The sequence below is a fragment of the Herpailurus yagouaroundi genome, unplaced genomic scaffold (genome assembly GCF_014898765.1).
Source record: "Herpailurus yagouaroundi ecotype Mexico unplaced genomic scaffold, PumYag 100, whole genome shotgun sequence".
Lineage (NCBI taxonomy): Eukaryota > Metazoa > Chordata > Mammalia > Carnivora > Felidae > Herpailurus > Herpailurus yagouaroundi.
The window spans coordinates 36,656,139-36,675,018 of record NW_024412391.1 but is presented as its reverse complement, the minus strand read 5'-3'; the positions used below and the strand labels follow the sequence as shown (position 1 = coordinate 36,675,018).

Below are 18,880 nucleotides of genomic sequence, written 5' to 3'. Positions count from 1 at the left end.
CAAGATTTTTATTCCCTACTTTAGGCCTAGGCCCAGGTATCTGTTTTTATCAAGCTCCCCAGATGCTTCAGTTTACAGCCAAGTTTAGAAATCACTTACTTGCAACATAAAAGTCCAGAGACTTTAATAATAGCTGTCATCTATTGCACAACCACTATAATAACTATCATTTATTATACTTATTATGTGTGAGGTGCCAAATATTTCATATATACGTTACAATAACTTTATAATGACATTATCCTGGTTTAAGGCTCAGAAAGGTTATGTAACTTACTCACCAGTGTGTAGTTCTAAGTTACAGCAGATAATGGAATTCAGGTTTCTAGCTGTATTTATACTATTACTCCCTCATTAAAAACTTAGACAATTATTTTAGGGTTTACTTGGTTGGGCTTTTTTCTTCTACTCAGATTGAGTCATATTCTTTGTATTTTTGCCCCTGCTTATGCTGTTCTTACCTTCCTTGAAGTACCATCCATCCATTAAGGAAGGCCCAGCTCAAAACTACCTATTCAGGCAGATTTTTCCCAATTATCTAAGCCTTTGATGATCTTTCCTTTTCCTTGAACTCCTAGAAGACTACTCTTTTGGTAACAGCACAGTCAATTTTTTATGTATTATTGGTTAGTTACTGTTCCTTTTTAATATTACAGAGTTTATTGGTGGGGTAGTATAGCAGTATTGCCATGTGTGACATGCTTTTTTTTTTTTTTTTTAAGTTTATTTATTTTGACAGAGACAGCATGTGAGCAGGGGAGGGGCAGAGAGAGAGGGAGAAAGAAAATCCCAAGCAGACTCTGAGCCATCAGCATGGAGCCCTGTCAGGGTTTGATCTCATGAACTGTGAAATCGTGACCTGAGCCGAAACCAAGAGTTGGATGCTTAACCGACTGAGCCACCCAGGCGCTCCATATGGCATGCTTTTTGAGCCACCTACCTATCTCTAGCTTTATTGTGCATAGTACTGATATTGAGTAGAATATTTTTTATAATGAAATATAAATTGAAAGCCTTGGTTATGAGTTAAAATTAGAATTTGGAGTTTTGAGGTATCAAATTATTTTGGTTACTTTGGTAGCTCAATAAAGCAGGCTTTTCAGATCTTTGGTTTTAGAGTAAATTTATAAACATACAGATACATTTATCATAATTTATTGATGAATGAAACAGTAATTAATATAACTTGGTTTGCAATACAGTTTTTTTTAAAGTATTTTCTTAGGAACTATATTACTCTTCTAGGGCTGCCATACCACAGATTGGGTGAATACCGCAAATTGGGTGGCTTAAACAACAGACTTTTATTTTCTCACAGTTCTGGAGGCTGGAAGTAAGTCCAAGGTCAAGGTGCCAGTAGGTTTGGTTTCTTTTGAGGGTTCTTCCTGGCTTGCAGTCAGCTGCCTTCCCAGTATGTCTCCACATGGCCTTTCCTCTGTACACAAGTGGAGAGAGAGATACGGACACCAGTCCTTTGTGATTTGAGGCCCTACTCTTAGGACCTTCTTTAACCTTGATTACGTCTTTATTTTCTATTAAAATTTTTTTTTTTAATGTTTAGTTTTTGAGATAGAGAGAAAGAGAGAGAGAGAGAGAGAGAACATGAGCAGGTGAGGGACAGAGAGAGGGAGACGGAGAATCCAAAGCAGGCTCCAGGCTCTGAGCTGTCCGCACTCGGGGCTTGAATCCATGCACGGTGACATCATGACCTGATCCAAAGTCAGATGCTTAACCAACTGAGCCACCCATGTGCCCCTTGATTACCTCTTTAAATGCCCTGTCTTCAAATGTAGATAAGGATTCAACACATGAAAACAATTCAGTCCATAACAGGAATGGAATTTTTATTTTCCTATGTGGTGTTGTAATGTAGGTAAACGATAGAAAAAATTTTTAAAAAGATAATATTTGTGTTGATTTCATTTTATTAGGCAAGCAGTGCTATGATGAGTATCAGTTAAACATTTTATGAGTCATGGGATTAGATATTCTGACAAAAAATGGCTTTGATGTCTTTAAGAAGCTAGTTTGGGAGATACATACTAGAAATAATTTGAATTCTTTGATGAAACTGCTGTGTTATGTTCAAAGTACAGAGTTTGTGTGTATGTGTGTCGTAAGTGTGTAGGGCACAGTAGTGACTGATTAAAAGGAACTAAGTTAATCCTTTGAAAATTTTGGGTATGTTTTTAATCCTTCTTGTGTTATTCCTTTGATATTTTTACAAGATCTCAGGATTGGAAGATGTATAAAGTCATTTAATTATGCAGAAAGTGCTCTCCTTTCCCCTGCAGTGTACCTGTCAGGTAGCTAACTCTGCCCTGTCCAGTACTGTAACCATGAACAGAATGGCTCTTGAGCACTTGAAATGTGTCTTAGTCTGACTTGAGATTTGGTATGAGGGTACAATACACAGACGATATTGAAAAGACTTTGAAAAAAAGAATATAAAATGTCACAGTAATTTTTATATTGATCGCAGGTTAACATGTTTTGAGTATATTGAGTTAAAAGTATTATTGTTACTTGTTTCTTTTTGCTTTTTAAATGTGACTACTAGAAAATTTTAAATTGCATGTGTGGCTTGTGTTGTATTTCTAATGGATAGAGCTGGTCTAGCCTGTGTTAAAAATCCACTACCTTCTTTAAAAAAACTTTTTTTAAAAATGTTCATCCATTTTTGAGAGAGAGAGAGAGACAGAGCATGATTGGGAGAGGGGCAGAGAGAGGGAGACACAGAATCTGAAGCAGGCTCCAGGCTCCAAGCTGTCAGCACAGAGCCCAAAGCAGGGCTCAAACTCACGAACTGAGAGATCATGACCCCAGCCAAAGTTAGACGCCCACCCGACTGAGCCACCCAAGCGCCCCTAAAATCCACTACCTTCTGAGGATGCATATTGCATCTTTGAATAGCTGTCAGTATTAATTTTTTCTTCTATTTTTGTGTATATCTGAAGTCTATCTTTGATATTTGTATTCAGAAGTTCTCATTTACTCCTTGAGATCAAAAAGACAAATCTAATTTCTTTTTTTTTTTTAATTTTTTTAATGTTTATTTTTGAGAGAGACAGAGTGTGAGTGGGGGAGGGTCAGGAGAGAGGGAGACACAGAATCTGAAACAGGCTCCAGGCTCTGAGCTGTCAGCACAGAGCCTGACATGGGGCTCGAACTCATGGACCGTGAGATCATGAACCGAGCCGAAGTCAGACAACCCAACCAACTGAGCCACCCAAGCGCCCCTAGTTTCTCTTTTTAATATTATTACTAACAGTCTGGACACAACTTACTCTGAGTCTTTTGTAGAGAATTTGTCTTCACATTTTTTTTTTTTTCAACGTTTGTATGACAGGGGGTTGTATCTCTCCAACCATTGTTATTACTCCCTTCTAAACTTTCTTCATTTTGTCCATATCTCTGCTGATACCAGGAACTGAGTATCATGTGATCTTAAAATTATAGATCAGAATAAATCTTTTTTTCTACATGCTATATAAGTCTGTTAATGAGGCCTAAAGTTAAATTACTTTTTAGGGTGCCTTTAGTTTCTTATTGACCTATGGGCATAATGTCAACTAAGGTGTTTCTGTCTTTGCTTTTTGTGCTATTGTTTTATCTTGCTTCTTCAACGCTTTTTTTTTTTAAGAGGAGATTGTTGGTTGATAGGTGCAATGTGTTCTACCTCATACGACATTTGTGGTCATGTTTTGTAGTTCTGAATTAATCTGAAATTTTGTCTTCAGATTCTAGTTTGGGGTGGGGAAAAATGACATGGTTTGTATCCCAGTATTTCTATATTAATTTCATTTAGATTTTGAGTGTGTCAGATAAAGTATTTATCTTTCTCTGCGTTTATCATCCCCAGGTTTGACAAGCATATCTTTTATGTTTTTGTGTAGAATAATGTTATCTGGGTTTAATTAAGGATGGATCCTTGTGGTGCTGAAGTTGACATACATCTAGTCAGCTATTAATCCACCTTATTTTAGTATTCCAACCTTTTTTTTTTCTGTCTTGCTCATGTTCACATCATGATTGAAATCTTGTGAGAATTCGCACCTATGATTTCTTCCTTTGCAGTCTAATGAACTTGTCAGAAATGGAAAATAAAGAACATATGACTTAACCTATTAAGAAAAATCCATACTGGGGCGCCTGGGTGGCTCAATTGGTTAAGCGTCCAACTTCGGCTCAGGTCATGATCTCACAGTTTGTGAATTTGAGCCTCTTGTCGGGCTCTGTGCTGACAGCTCAGAGCCTGGAGCCTGCTTTGGATTCTGTGTCTCCAGCTCTCTCTGCCCCTCCCCTGCTCATGCTGTGTCTTTCTCTCTCCTTCAAAAATAAACAAACATTATAAAAAAGAAAAACCCGTACTGAGTTGTGGTTAACATTACTTCATTTTCTTTCTATGTGATCCTTTTGCTTTTTGTTTTAATGGAAATGCTTCAAGTTCTTTAATAATAACTTGGAAGATAGAAGATTGTACCAAATTACTTCCAAGTCTAATTTGCAGAATGCCGCCTATATTAAAATTTGATATATTTTCTTTTTGGCATTTTTTTTTTTGTAGACTTTTAAAAAAACTGTAATGATGGTGGCACATTTTGCTGGGTAAGTCCATAGGTTAAGTCATAGATATATCTATGCTTAACTTTTAAAGAAATTGTCAAGCTATTTCCCAATATAGTTGTAACATTTTATGTGCCCATCAACAGTGTATAAGAACTCTGGTTACTTCACATACTCAGCAACACTTGGGATGGTCACTTTTATTAATTCTAGCCATTTTAGTAGAATTGTAGAGATACCTCATTGTGATTTTAATTTGCATTTTCGTAATGACTCATGATTGTCCAGGTCTTAAGTGCTTATTTGCCAACCATAGATCTTTGGGGGTCTGTTGAAAGCTTTGGTCCATTTTTAAGTTGGGTTATTTGTCTTAATTGACTTGTATATTTTAGATACTGGTCCTTTGTTAAACTAGTCCTTTGTTTCTCATTATAGTTTTTATCCACTGTCAATAATTTTTGTTTGTCACAATTATTATTGTACAGTTAGCCCTACTATGATTTTGTTTTCATGTTACTACATTTTTAATTGGAATTCTTTTGTAAGAAACAACTATTTTGTCTCATGCTTATTTATTCAGTTATTTATTAATATTGGTATGAACAAAGGAAATTGATTTTATCAGTTTTATTGCTCGAATTGTCCTGGATTTGACCATTGGGAGCTCTTTCAGTCTGGCTCCTATTCATCCTTTCAGCATGCCTTATCAGTTTTGGAGAGCATTTCCTTACTCTCTGGTTGATCTTGTATTTTCCTACCTAAGCCCTTGAATCAATCACTTCTCCAAGGAGTCTAGTTTCTTTTTATTTGAGAATGGTGTTTAGAAACCAACTTCTGAGCTCTGAAAGTTTTCAGTGCTATTAGGATGTCATTGCTTCTAGGTGTTTCAAGCAGATAGATCTAGGAAATTGTATATTTATATACACCTAAACATCAATATTCATATGTACCTATGTGTGTGTAAATATATATGTGTGTGTGTGTGTGTGTGTGTGTGTGTATATATATATATAAATGAGGAATTAGTATTGATAAACCAGTTCCAGTACATTAACACAAGGTTCAGTCTAGCTTTTTTCTTTTCCTTATTTGTAACTCCTTTCTTCAACAGTGAAAAACCTGGCTCTCATCCATAATTTATTATGTATTTGATTCTGGTGTATTTGTAACTGTATTTTCATAATTACTTTGTAGATATATTTGCTTACTTGACTGTAGTCTTTGTGTATGCTTCTTTTTAACTTTAGTCTTAAACTATACAGTCAGAATATTGTTTTCTAAAATTAACTTGTGTTCTTTTCTTTCTCACCATGTTCAGTGAAGTTATGGTATTCATTTGAAATACAGTTTCATTTGTTACTGTTTCCATTTTGTGCTCTTCTCTTATCTTTGCTCATTTGGATTATTTTTTATTGGGATATGTGAAACATTACTATGGTGTTAATAGTCAACTCTATAATAAACAGTATGTCGAGAAGTATCTCGTGAGTATGTCTCACCTCTCATCCCTTTTACCCTATTCTCATTTCCCCGTCACTTTCCCATCCACGTGTATGTGTAACCAATGTCATTAGTTTCCAGTTTAGTTTCTTCCTATCTTTTTGCACAAATGAGATACATGTAAGAAAGAGATAAACATGTTACATATGAAAGGTAGTATATTGTAGAAACTGCATACCTGGTTCTCTAACAGCTTTATTAAGATACAATTCACATGTGCCACTAAAGTTCACCCCTTTATATTGTACAGTTCTGTTGTTTTGGTATATTCAGAGAGTTGTGCAGGAATCCTGCTATCTACTTTTAGGACATTTTCATCAACCGCAAAAGAAACCATGTACCTATTAGCAATTACTACTGCATTTGCTTCGCTTCCCAGGTTTTGGCAACCACCGATCTATTTTCCATCTTTATAGATTTGCCTATTGTGGGCATTTCATACAAATGGAATCATACAGTACATTGGTGTTTTGCGATTAGCTTCTTTCACTAAGCATGATGCTTTCAAGATGCATCCGTGTTGTAGCGTATATTAGTACTTTGTTCCTTTTTATTTTTGAGTAATATTTCATTATATAGATAATATCACATTTTGTTCATCCATTCAAAAATTGATGGGGATTTGGGTTCTTTCTACTTTTTGGCTGTTGTGAATAAAGCTGCTGTGCATATTTAAGTACAAGTTGTTGTGTGGACTTAACGCTTCCACTTCTCTTGGATGTATACCTAGGAATGGAAATGCTGGGTCATCAGGTAACTGTATGTTTAACTTTTTGAGGAACTGCCAGTCTCTGCCAAAGCATGTGGCATTTTACATTCCTGCCAGCAACGTATGCGGGCTTCCATTTCTCCACATCTCTGTCTGCACTTAACATTGTTTCTCTTTTTTATTTTAACCATCTTGGGTGTGAGGTACTGTCATTGTGGTTTTAATTTGTATTTCTCTAATGGCTCATGATATTAAGCATCTTTTTTGAGTGCTTATTGGCAACTTGTATATCTTCTTTGGAAGAATGTCTTTTTGAGTGCTTTACCCAATTTTTAATCAGGTTGTCTTTTTATTTTTTTTTATTATTAACAAACCATTCCTAATTCAAGGTCATGAAGATTTATGACTGTTTTCTTCTAAGAGTTTTATGGATCTTGATCTTACATTTAGGTCTTTGATCCATTTTAGTTTTTAAAAAATGTTTATTTATTTTGACGGGGGAGGGTGGGAGATGAGAGAGAGAATCCTAAGCAGGCTCTGCACTGTCAGCACAGAACCCAATGCAGGGCTCAGTCCCATCAACTGCAAGATCATGATCTGAGCCAAAATCTAGAGTCAGATGCTTAACTGATTGAGCCACCCAGGCTCCCCTGATCCATTTTGAATTAACTTTTGTATATGGTGTGAGGTGGGTATCCAGTTTCATTCTTTTGTATGTGAATATCCAGTAGTCCTAGTAGCATCTTTTGTTGAAAAAACTGTTCTTTCTCCATTAAGTTGCCTTAGCAACTTGTAGAAGAATAGTTGACCAAAAATGTAAGAGTGTATTTCTGGACTGTCAGTTGTAGTCCATTGATTTGTGCGCCTGTCCTTATAGTTGTACCATGCTGTTTTGATGACTATAACCATGTAAATGAGTTTTGGAACTAGGAAGTGTGGTACCTCTAGCTTTGTTTTGTTTCCAGATTGTTTGGCTATCCAGTCTCTTTTGAATTTCCACATGAATTAGAGGGTTAATTTGTCAGTTTCTACGAAGAAACCAACTGGGACTTTGATAGTCTTGGCCTTGAATTTGTAGAGTATTGCCTTCTGAACAAATTGTCTTATCTATGAATGCAGGATACTTTTCATTTACTTAGACCTTTAGTTTTTTTGAACAATGTTTTACAATTTTCATTGTGTAATATTTGCTCTTTTGTTAGATTTATTCCTGTTTTTATTTTTGATGGTATTACAAATGGATTTTTTTTTAAGTGTCATTTTGGGTTGGTTTTTGCTAGTGTATGAAAATGTAATTGTTGTTTGTATATTCATCTTGTTTCCTGCAACTTTGTGAGTGTATTTGCGCACGTGCGTGTGCACACGTGTGTATGTGTGTGTTTTAGTGGATTTGCTAAGGTATTTTATTTATAAGATCATATCATTTGTAAGTAGAAATAGTTTTACTTCTTCCTTTCCAATTGGGATGGCTTTTATTTTTCTTGCCAAGTGCCTTGGCTTGAACCTCCAGAACAGTGTTGAGTAGAAGTGGCACTAGAAATCATTGTATTGTTCCTGAAGAGTGAAAGCATTTAGTCCTTCACCGCTAAGTATGATGTCACTGTGGGTTTTTCTTAGATGTGCTTTATGAGTTTGAGGAAATTCCCTTTTATGCCTAGTTTGTTAAGTGTGTTTATCATGAAAGGATGTTGAATTTTTGCCAAGTGCTTTTTTTGTGTATTGGAGATGATCATGTGTTTTATTGTTATTGCTTTATTTAGTTAATATGGTGTATTACTTTGGTTAATATGTAGAACCAACCAGTGGATGAGTTCCACTTGTATGGTGTATAATCATTTTTATATTGCTGGATTTGGTTTGCCAGTATTTTATTGATATTTTTTGTATGTAAGGGCATTGGTCTGTTGTTTTCTTTTGAGGTGTTGTTTTCTTTTGAGGTGTTTGTCTGATTTGGTATCAGGGTAATGTTCTCTCCTCTTTTGTTTCTTGGATTAATTTGTGAACAATTGGGCAGTCTTTAAACCTCTGATAGAATTCACTAGTGGAGCCATTTGGACTTGGGCATTTCTTTGTGGGAAGATTTTGGATTACTAACGTAATTTCTTTATTTTTTATAGGACTTAAGATTTTTCTATTTCTTCTTTAGGTAGTTTATGTCTTTCTAGGAATTTTTGCATTTCTCTATGTTTTCCAGTTTGTTGGCATGCACTTGTTCATAGGTTTCCTTATAATCTTTTTTTTTTTCTGTAAGGTTAGTAGTGATTTGCCCTCTTTCATTCTGACTTTAGTAATTTGAGTGTTCTCTAGTTTTTTTCTTGATTAGTGTAGCTAAGGTTTGTCAAAGTTTAATCTTTTCAGTGAGCCAACTTATGGTTTGGTTGATTTTCTTTATTTTCGTTATATTTATTTTTATTTCTGCTCAAGTCTTCATTTGTTTGCTTTGCATCTAGTGTGTTCTTTTTTTAGTTTTTTTGAGGTGAGTGTTAGGTAATTGATTTGAGATCTTCTCTTTTTAACATAGGCATTTACTACAGCTATAACTTTTCCTTTAAGTTCTGAATTAGGTGCATTCAGTAAGTTTTGGTATGGGGTGTGTGTGTGTGTGTGTGTGTGTGTGTGTGTGTCTATGTTATTACTTATCTCAACTTTTCCGGTTTCCTTTAAAATTTCTTCTTTGACCCATTGGTCACAGTGTAGTGTTTAACTTCCACAGATGTCATTTTTTTCAATTTTCTCCTGTTATTAATTTATAAATTCATTCCTTTGGGGATGAAGAACACAGTAGCTCATTTCAGCCCTTTAAAATTAAGACCAAAATGTCTAATATATGGTCTGTCCTGGAGAACATTTCATGTGCATGTAGAATGTATTTTGCTGTTGTCAGATGCAGTGTTGAGTCTAGTTGTTATGTTTATGTCTTCTGTTTCCTTGTTTATCTTCTGTGTACTTATTTTACATATTTTGAAAATGAGGTATTGGGGCGCCTGGGTGGCTCAGTCGGTTAAGCGTCCGACTTCGGCTCAGGTCACGATCTCGCGGTTCATGAGTTCGAGCCCCGCGTCGGGCTCTGTGCTGATGGCTCAGAGCCTGGAGCCTGTTTCGGATTCTGTGTCTCCCTCTCTCTCTCTGACCCTCCCCCGTTCATGCTCTGTCTCTCTCTGTCTCAAAAATAAATAAACGTTAAAAAAAAATTAAAAAAAAAAAAGCAAATGAGGTATTGAAGTTGAGCTATTGTTGAATTCTCTTAATTGCCCCTTTCGTTTTGTCAGTCTTTGATTTGTATATTTTTGGACTCTGTTTTTAGGGGCACGTATGTTTATAATTGTTATACCTTCTTGATAAATTGATGTTTTAATCAGTATAAAGTATCTTTGTGGTAACAATTTTGTCTTAACGTCTGTGTTGTTCCCACTCCAGCTCTCTGGTTTTTTTTTTTAAATCCTTTTTATTTCAAGCTGGTTGTGTCTGTGATTCTAAAAAGTTTTTTTTGTTGTTGTTTTGTTGTTTTTTTTTTTTGTTTTTGTGCACCATATAATTGGATCACGGTTTTTTTTTTTTTAATTTTTTTTAACGTTTATTTATTATTCAGAGACAGACACAGAGCGTGAACAGGGGATGGGTAGGGAGAGGGGAGACACAGAATCTGAAGTAGCTCCAGGCTCCAAGCTGTCAGCACAGAGCCCGATGCAGGGCTTGAACTCACGAACTGTGAGATCATGACCTGAGCCCAAAGTTAGTCGCCTAACCAACTGAGCCACCCAGGTGCCCCTGGATCACAGTTTTAAATGTGTTCAGCCAATATTTGTCTCTTTATTGAGTGTTTAATCTGTTTCATTTACTCTGGGTACTGAAAGGTGAGATCTATATCTGTCATTTTGCTATTTGTTTTCTGTATATCTTATGTCTCATCAGAATCTCTGGTTCTGTTTATTTTATTTTTTTCTTTTTCTATTTCTGAGTTACTTCTTTTTTTGTTATTGTTGTTAAGCAGATATTTTCTAGTGTACCATTTTAATTCCCCCCACCCCGCTACTTCTTGCTATATTCTTTTGAGATTGTGTGTATGTCTGGCAGGAGCATTGTCCTTGGGATTATAGTTAATATCTGAATTTGTAACATAATCTGGGTCATTATAGGGACTCCCATTATGTATATGTTGGTATGTTTGAGTATGTTTTCACAGTCTGTGGTTCTGTTCATTTTTTCCCTGCATTCTGATTTGTATCTTTTCCTTAGACTTGGTTAATGTTATTTGACCTATCTTCAGATTTGCTGATTCTTCTGCTAGCTCAGATATGTTGAGCTTCTCTAGTGAAGTTTCATTTCAGTTGTACTTTTCAACTTGAGAATTTTTGTTTAGTTCTTTTTAATAATATCTCTTTACTGATATTTCCCACATTGTTCTCATACTTTCTTTCAGTTTTTTTAGACATGGTTTCCCTTAGTTCTTTTAACAGATGTAAAATAGCATATTTAAACTCTTTGCCTAATGTCTGGATTTTCTCAGGAAATAGTCTTTATTGATTGTAACCCCCTCTCCCCCCCGCCCCCCCCCTTGTGGGGGACATTCTTTTTTTTTTTTTTTTTTGACATGTTTCATAGTGTTTTGTTGAAAACTGGACATTTTATTTTTATTTTATTATTTTTTTAAATGTTTATTTATTTTTGAGAGAGAGAGTGAGACAGAGTGTGAATCGGGGAGGGCCAGAGAGAGGGAGACACAGAATCGGAAGCAGGCTCCAGGCTTTGAGCTGTCAGTACAGAGCCTGATGCGGGGCTTGAACTCACGGACCGTGAGATCATGACCTGAGCTGAAGTTGGACGAAAACTGGACATTTTAAATAATACAACATGGCAATTCTAGTCAGATCCCTCCCAGGGTTTATTATTGCTATTTGTTGTTTGTTTAATGACTTTCCATAAAGTCTGTTTTCTTTTGCCATGTGTTGTCACTGAAGTCTCTGCTTATCTTTGTGGTTATATGTGGAGTCTTCCAGGGAAACATCAGATAGGCCAAATAATGATAGTTCTTTGGGAATGGGGCTTTAAAAGAGCCTGTTCTGCCTCCTCAAGTTTCTGTCAGGATGCTGATTTTTGCCATGATTGTGTGCTGTTGGTTTTCAAGGCTACTGTGGAGCTGGGAGGGGAGATGAGAATGGGCAAGTTATTTAGGTTCAGCCCTCTTTTTTTTTTTTTTTTGAATAAGCACTCTGGACTGCTGCACACCTTTTGTTAATTTCCAGAGTTCTGAAGAAATTGATTTTGACCGTGTTTTCATTGCTTTTAAAGGAGCGAATTTTCTGAGATCTTTACCTTGCCAGTTTCTATACTCTTACTGCAGTCTGTAACCTTTTAATTGTTTTCCAGTGTGCACACAAAGGAATGTTTAAAGGTACATAATACCATGTCATCTGTTTAATAGTTTTTCCACTCAATATGGTGTTGATTGTCATGTATTCTTATGAAACTTGTAATGCATGGTGTTTTTGCCTATGGGAATACCATGATACATTGTTTCCTTCACTTCTTTTTGGAACTTAGTTTTCACAATTTTTCATTATCATTAACTATTTTGTTGAATGTTCTTTTAGCTAAATGTTAAATATATTCTCAAAATTATAAAGTGTGGAAGTGGAATGTGTTGTCTGGGAACATGAAAATTTAACCTTTTGATTTGCAAGACCAGATTGCTCTTCAGGGAAATGGTTTGAATGTATATTCCACCAGTCACGTAGGAGAGTGCTTATTTGCCGGCATCCTCACCCAGTACTGGGTACCATTGTTCATTTCATTTTTGTTCTCCAGTAGGTCTTTTGGCATGATGAAAATGTTTTGTATCTATGAAATGTTCTATATCTATATCTAGTATGGTAGCCACTAACCACATAGATTCTGAGCATTTGAAATGTGACTAATCCTAAATGAAGTGTGCTGTATTGCAAAGATTACTACAAAAGAAAAGAATGCAGAACAAGGGATAATGTGAAATGAATCATAATCATTTTTATATTGGTTGCGTGTTAAAGTAATGTTGTATATCACTGGTTAAATAAAACATGTAATTAAAGTTAAACTCACCTTTTTGACTCTTACTTCCTTAATGTGTTTGGTGGAATATTTACAATTGCATATGTGATTTACTTTATATTTTTATTAGATAGTGTTGATCTGGACTCTAGACCATTTTTCCTTTAAAGCTATTTAACAGCAGCATGTTCTCACCCTTTTAAAATTTGTCACTTTCTATTTATTCATTGAGGATGGCAGCAAACATTCAGTTTTCCTTTCCTCCCCAAGGTCTGTCATTGTTCTGGGGCATTTTAGTGCTCGTGTGTAAAGCTCATTCAATAATTGAGCTTCACAGTTTTGGGATTGTGCTTGGGCCATCATTTAAATGGCCCCATGTGGTCATCATCTCAAACTTCTGTTCCACCTCTAAAATCTTCATTGTATAGCCCATTCTAACAATACCTTCACATTCTTTTAGCTCTCTCACTTGTTTCTTACCTTCCATCCTTGACCCTCTTCATTTTTGTCACTTAAGCTATACTTATCAGTTCCCTTGATCCCCTGTACTTTTCTGCATATTTTCTGCAAAATAACAATTCTCAATGATTCCTACAGTTTATTGGCTTATACTTAAGCTGCAGATTGCTACTGGACAAGAAGATCCTATGGCTTCACGGATACATTTACACAGATTTGTGGTCTTTAGCTTTAATCTGTGTATGGAATTGCTTGGCTGCCTCCTATGGAATCCTAGTTTTTCTTGATATTCTTGTGGTTGCTAATTCAAATCTTTATCTCTTAATATTCCCTGGTCCTCCTCTCCTCAGTTAGGATTAAAACATAATTTTCTTTGGACCTTAGAGAAAATCTCACCCTTTATTCCAGAACATTATCTGTATCCTCACTTACCTTTCTTCAGCCAGTTGTCTACTTAATCTTTTCTTTAAAAAAAAATTTTTTTTTAAATGCTTATTTTTGAGAGAGGAGAGAGCATGTGTGTGCGAGAGCATGAGCAGCGGAGGGTCAGAGAGAGAGGGAGACACAGAATCCGAAACAGGCTCCGGGCTCTGAGCTGTCAGCACAGAGCCAGACGTGGGACTTGAACTTACAGACCTTGAGATCATGACCCAAGCCAGTGTCAGATGTTCAGCCAACTGAGCCACCCAGGCACCCATACTGGATCTTTTCTATTAACATTTAAACAGGGGCAATTATCTCTCTCTTCCCCCCCCCCCCCCACAACCCTCCCTTGACCCTGTGTTATTCTTCAGGTTCTACCTTCTTGTTCTTCATAGATAACACATTTAGAAAGAATTGTTTATACTCTTTGCCTATACTTATTCACTGTTGATTTACTTCTAATCTGCATTCTTTTCTTATCTTTCCCCTGCTGGGACAAAGGTCTCTGATAAGTATATTTTTCCATATCTTTATATTGACCACTCCAGGTCTTGTGGTACGGTTGACCACTTCTTGAAGGAGACCTCTACAATTGATTTTCTTGAACTGCTTCCCTGAACTACTTTTTCCCTCATTCTTTTTTCTTTCATCTTTTCCTAGGTTTGTGTAAGTGGGATGTTAGTGTTGGTTCTGGCCTGCTTCGTACTTTGTGTACTGTATTTGGATTCATACCCATGGCCTTCATACCATTTAAATGTTGGTGGCTTAAATTTTTTTTTTGAGAGAGAGAGAAAATGCAAGCAAGGGCAGAGGGAGAGGGAGACACAGATGTGAAGCAGGCTCCAGGCTCTGAGCTGTCAGTGCAGAGCCTGACGTGGGGCTTGAACTCATGAACTGTGAGATCATGATGTGAGCTGAAGTCGGACGCTTAACTGACTGAGCCACCCAAGGGCCTCTAAATGTTGGTGGCTTAAAATGTTAATATCTGTGTAGCCTAGACATTTCTAGAACTTCTAACTTTTATATATGCAAGCTGCATACTAGACATTTGTATCCCTAAAGTCCAGTTAGCACCTTAAACTCAGATGATTCCTGCTTTTAGTGATTGGTAACCACTATTAATCCAGTTGTTCAAAACTAAACTTAGAAATCTGAATCTTTATATCCCCCAAGTTAGTTACAGTAAATTCATCTCATTAATATCTAACCAACATTGTCCAGTAGAAATTAATGCAAGCCATATATATAGTTTAAGTTTTTCTAGTAGCCACATTTAAAAAGTAAAAAGAAACAGGTGCAATTAGCTTTAGTATATATATTGTATCACCCAATATTGTCTAAAATTTTATTTCAGCATGTAGTTACTGTAAAAATTAGGATATTTTTCCTTATTTCATACTGTCTTCAAAATCTGGTGTGTATTTTGCACTTAAAGCACATCTCAATTCAGGCTAGCTAAATTTCAAGTTTTTGACAGCCATTTGTAGCTAGTGGCTACCTTAATAGACATTAGAATTGTAGTTTCTATTTCTCTTCATCTTCTTTGCTTCTTTCTTGGCTTAAGTCCTAATTTTTTCCCTGGGCTACTGCACCAGCTTTTGGGATTGCAATCATTCTGAGAACTCTGCCAGTTCATCTTCAATATTCTTGTTAGTGGTAATTTTCTAAAATAAGAATGTGATTCTTCATGTGAATTAATGTGATTGTGCATTCTTATGCTTCAAGTCCTTTAATGTTCTCCATAAGCTTTCAAGATGAAGTCTAATCTAAGTTCCTTAGCATGGTTAACAAAATCCTTCATGATCTGGCTTTTGTTCAATTTTCCTCTGCTGTAGCTCCCAGACCTTGAAAATGAGATGTGTTAAATCGTTTGTAGTTCTCATAGAGAACCATGCTCTCCTCTTGGTTTTGAGCCTTTGCAGTTACTCAGGCCTTTGCTTTGAGACCCATATATTCCAGCCCTACCTACATTTGACATCACACTAAGGACTACTAGTCCTTCAGAATCTATCTGAAGGATGTGACCTCAGAATCGACCAAGCAACACCCCCCCCCCAACCTTTTTCATTCTCATAGCCATCCTTCATGCTTGCCTACATCATAGTATTTTATCACTGTGTTATTAAAATTGCCTTCTAACTTACCTGACCTTAAATTCTTACTTTCATAAGCAGGGGCCTTGTTTTTATTAACTTTTACATACCTAATTGTTACTACATACATTGTGAGGGTCAGGTGACTGTTGATTGAATGAGAATGTGGTCAGTAATTCTATAAGTAGATATGTAAATTCCAAGTTCAGGGTAAAGAAAAAATTGTTTTAAATTTTAAGTTATCTCATTCTTACATGTGTTCATAGAATTGAATATTAAAATATTTTAAGCAGATTAATTAGGAATCTAGAATAGAGAAAATAAAAGTTGGTTTCATCAGGGACATAATTGCTCATCTCACTAAAAAGAGAGGAGCTGGGGGCAGGCAAACTAAGACATGAACCTTTAAAAAATATGGGGAGGGTGGTGCCTGGGTTGCTCAGTTGGTTGAGCATCTGACTTTGGCTCAGGTCATGATCTCATGGTCATGGGTTTGAGCCCCATGTCGGGCTTTTTTGCTGATGGTGGAGAACTTGCTTTGGATTCTCTGTCTCCCTCTGTCTCTGCCCCTTCTCTGATTGCATTCTTTCCCTCTCTGTCTCTTAAAAATAAATGAACATTAAAAAAATTGGGGAGAGGGGACATTAAAGCCAACATTTAGGACATGCCCATGTAATCTTGTAACATTTTAGTGTTCTTGTTATATTAAATCTGGAATCTAGATATTTTTATACCAGTTATATTTAAAATATTTAAAACATTTAAATAGTGAAGTTCTTTAATTTTTCCATTGGGTCATGTAAGACTAAGCAAGTGCTGGACAGTTATATCTATGTGTTTAATGTAAGGCTTTTGATAGGAATACTAAGGAGTAGACAAGTGAAATTATCAATATCTTTTCCTTTTGTAGTGTGTAGTTTTTTGTATTTAGAATTGCTTAAACTTTAGAAGAAAGAAACTTTGGTTTTTGTCAGTGTGTAAAACAATATTATACCTGTTTTAAATTCCAAAGGCTACAAATTGAACTTGAAGTTATTTAGAAAGATCAAATGTTTATCTTTGAAATTTAAAGTTAAAGATATAAACTTTGAATCTTTGTAGTCTGATTTTTTTTTTATTGCAGTTATTTAGAGGGAGAAATAGAATTCTGGTGATACAAAGGTAACTTGGGGCTGAATGTTTTATTTTGTAAAGATGAGGAAAGCTGAAGGTTTGTAGCACATCTTAGCAGGGATATGTTTTAATTTTCCTCATTCTGATTTTTATAAGGCTTCTTTTCTGCTATAACTCCCCTTGCTCAATTTTATTGTTGTTGTGGAAATATACATTTGGCAGTTTTCAAAATAAATTGCTGCTTTTCTCTTTTGGAAAATTTATTAAAACCCATATTAACATTCAGACCTTTAAAAATGATAATGGATTTCAGGTGCCAGGATTTTCGTAACTTTATTCTTTGGAATTGGAACAAATGGCAAGAGAATGTGAAGAATTCTTAAGGGTTCCAATAATCTATCAGTTGGAACCTGTTTGAAAGCATCTTGTTCTTTAAATATAATTGATTTCTAGAAATAAGGTTAAATTAAACACTGAGATTACTGGATATTGTATTTAAGTTGATTTTTCCACAGGCAGTGAAACAATAAGCAATGAATTATTGTGGTTTGATTTTCTTAAATATGAATTTTGATGTAGAGATTTGGATAGTAAACTGAAAGATTTTTGTAAATATATTCCTTTAGAAAAGATGATTTGATAATTGTTTCTTGTTATATAACTGATGTTTCAAATCAAGTAATACTTTTAAGACCTTATGGTATTTTGGTAGATGCTTGGTTGAGAATATGCTTTTATCTATATTCACATGCTTACAAGTGTCACAGTTATATCACATCTATAAATAATGTTTCTTATCCAGAGATTATGTTTCACACTGGTACTGTGAACATTTTATTTGCCCAGGAAAAGAATCAGTGGGTGGTTAAGGTTTCTGAATTACAGACTGTGGCTGATTTTAGAATTTGGGATAAGGAAAGATTCTTATGAAATGTGAAAAATCTGTTTTAGTCAACCAATGTTATATTATTAGTATATTCCCTAAGTCTTTTTTTTTTTTTTTTTTTTTTTGTCTTTGGACACAAATTTTTCCTCAGAAGGAATTTTCCTAAAAGTATATATTTTAGTCATTTAGCTTTTTAAAATGTCTCCCATGTATCCATCCGCACTTTGCTAGGAATATAGAGATGAGAATGACATGGTTTTTTCCCTCTGGGAAAGAATTATAGGGGGACTGATAAGTAATGTGTTTAATTTTAAAATAAAATATATAATTATTTAAAATGTTATAGTTCTGTGCAAAGAATTGTTTACCCTCAACCTACTCACTCTTCTTCCTCACTAAGTTACTGTGATTGCTCCTAACTAAAGTTACCAGTAACCTTATTTTTATGGTTATATTTTAGTATTTCATTTGACTCTTCAATGGCATTTAATACAGTTGAGTGACCTTGAGCCAGTGCTGGTGTTCTCACTGACTAACTGATCTTTCTCGCTCTTTCTCAGCCTGACATCTCAATGTTGGAGTGCTCCAGGACTCTGTCTAGACCCCTTTTTTATCTATAGTTTCTCCTTGAGAATCCAGTCCTCTCCTAACACTGCCTATAAGTTTATAATTCCTTAATCTGTATTTTCAGCACCAACTAACCTTGCAGTTTCTGGACTTAGGTATTTAGCTGCCTCCTGGATATTTCTTCTTGAATATATAGTAGACACACCAGACTTAACATATTCAAAGCTGTTTTTGATTTTGACGATGTTGTCCTTCATTGTCCACTCTCCCACTCCCCTTATTGTTCCTATTTTCCCTTAGAGATATCACTCCATTGAGCTATTTAAGCCGAAAACCTAGGAGTTATCTTGGTCTGCTTTTCCTTCAGTCATATCCAGTGCATTAGCAATGTCCTGGCAGTTTTACCTGCAAAATATATTCTGAATCCTTCTTGCCTCTTCTTGTGTCCACACTGTCTAAATTCAGTATACCCTTTCTTTCTTGGACTGGTGGCAGTAGGCTCCTTACTAGTTTTCTTATTTCCACTCCTTCTCTTAG

At 35.6% G+C, this 18,880-nt stretch overlaps 1 protein-coding gene and 1 long non-coding RNA gene across 11 annotated transcripts in view; one reads left to right on the top strand and one right to left on the bottom strand.

The window, feature by feature from the left end:
* SEPTIN7 (septin 7) overlaps positions 1 to 18,880 on the top strand; it is a 118,920-nt gene that overhangs the window by 11,580 nt on the left and 88,460 nt on the right. Inside the window, exons 1-2 of one of the 10 annotated variants that reach the window (XM_040472264.1) lie at positions 12,983 to 12,989; positions 13,776 to 13,780. The exons of 8 other annotated variants lie outside the window; for them this stretch is intronic. In XM_040472264.1, coding sequence (XP_040328198.1) covers positions 13,777 to 13,780 — 4 coding nt within the window. In that variant the 5' untranslated portion in view covers positions 12,983 to 12,989; position 13,776. Of the gene's footprint in view, positions 1 to 12,982; positions 12,990 to 13,775; positions 13,781 to 18,880 lie in introns of those variants that run through there. One more of the 10 variants, XM_040472266.1, reaches the window with a different exon arrangement.
* On the bottom strand, positions 1,981 to 6,098 carry LOC121028493 (uncharacterized). The gene is made up of 3 exons (XR_005789254.1): positions 5,995 to 6,098; positions 3,870 to 3,877; positions 1,981 to 1,990 (listed from the first exon to the last, which is right to left on the bottom strand). It is a non-coding gene; the product is annotated as an uncharacterized LOC121028493 (long non-coding RNA).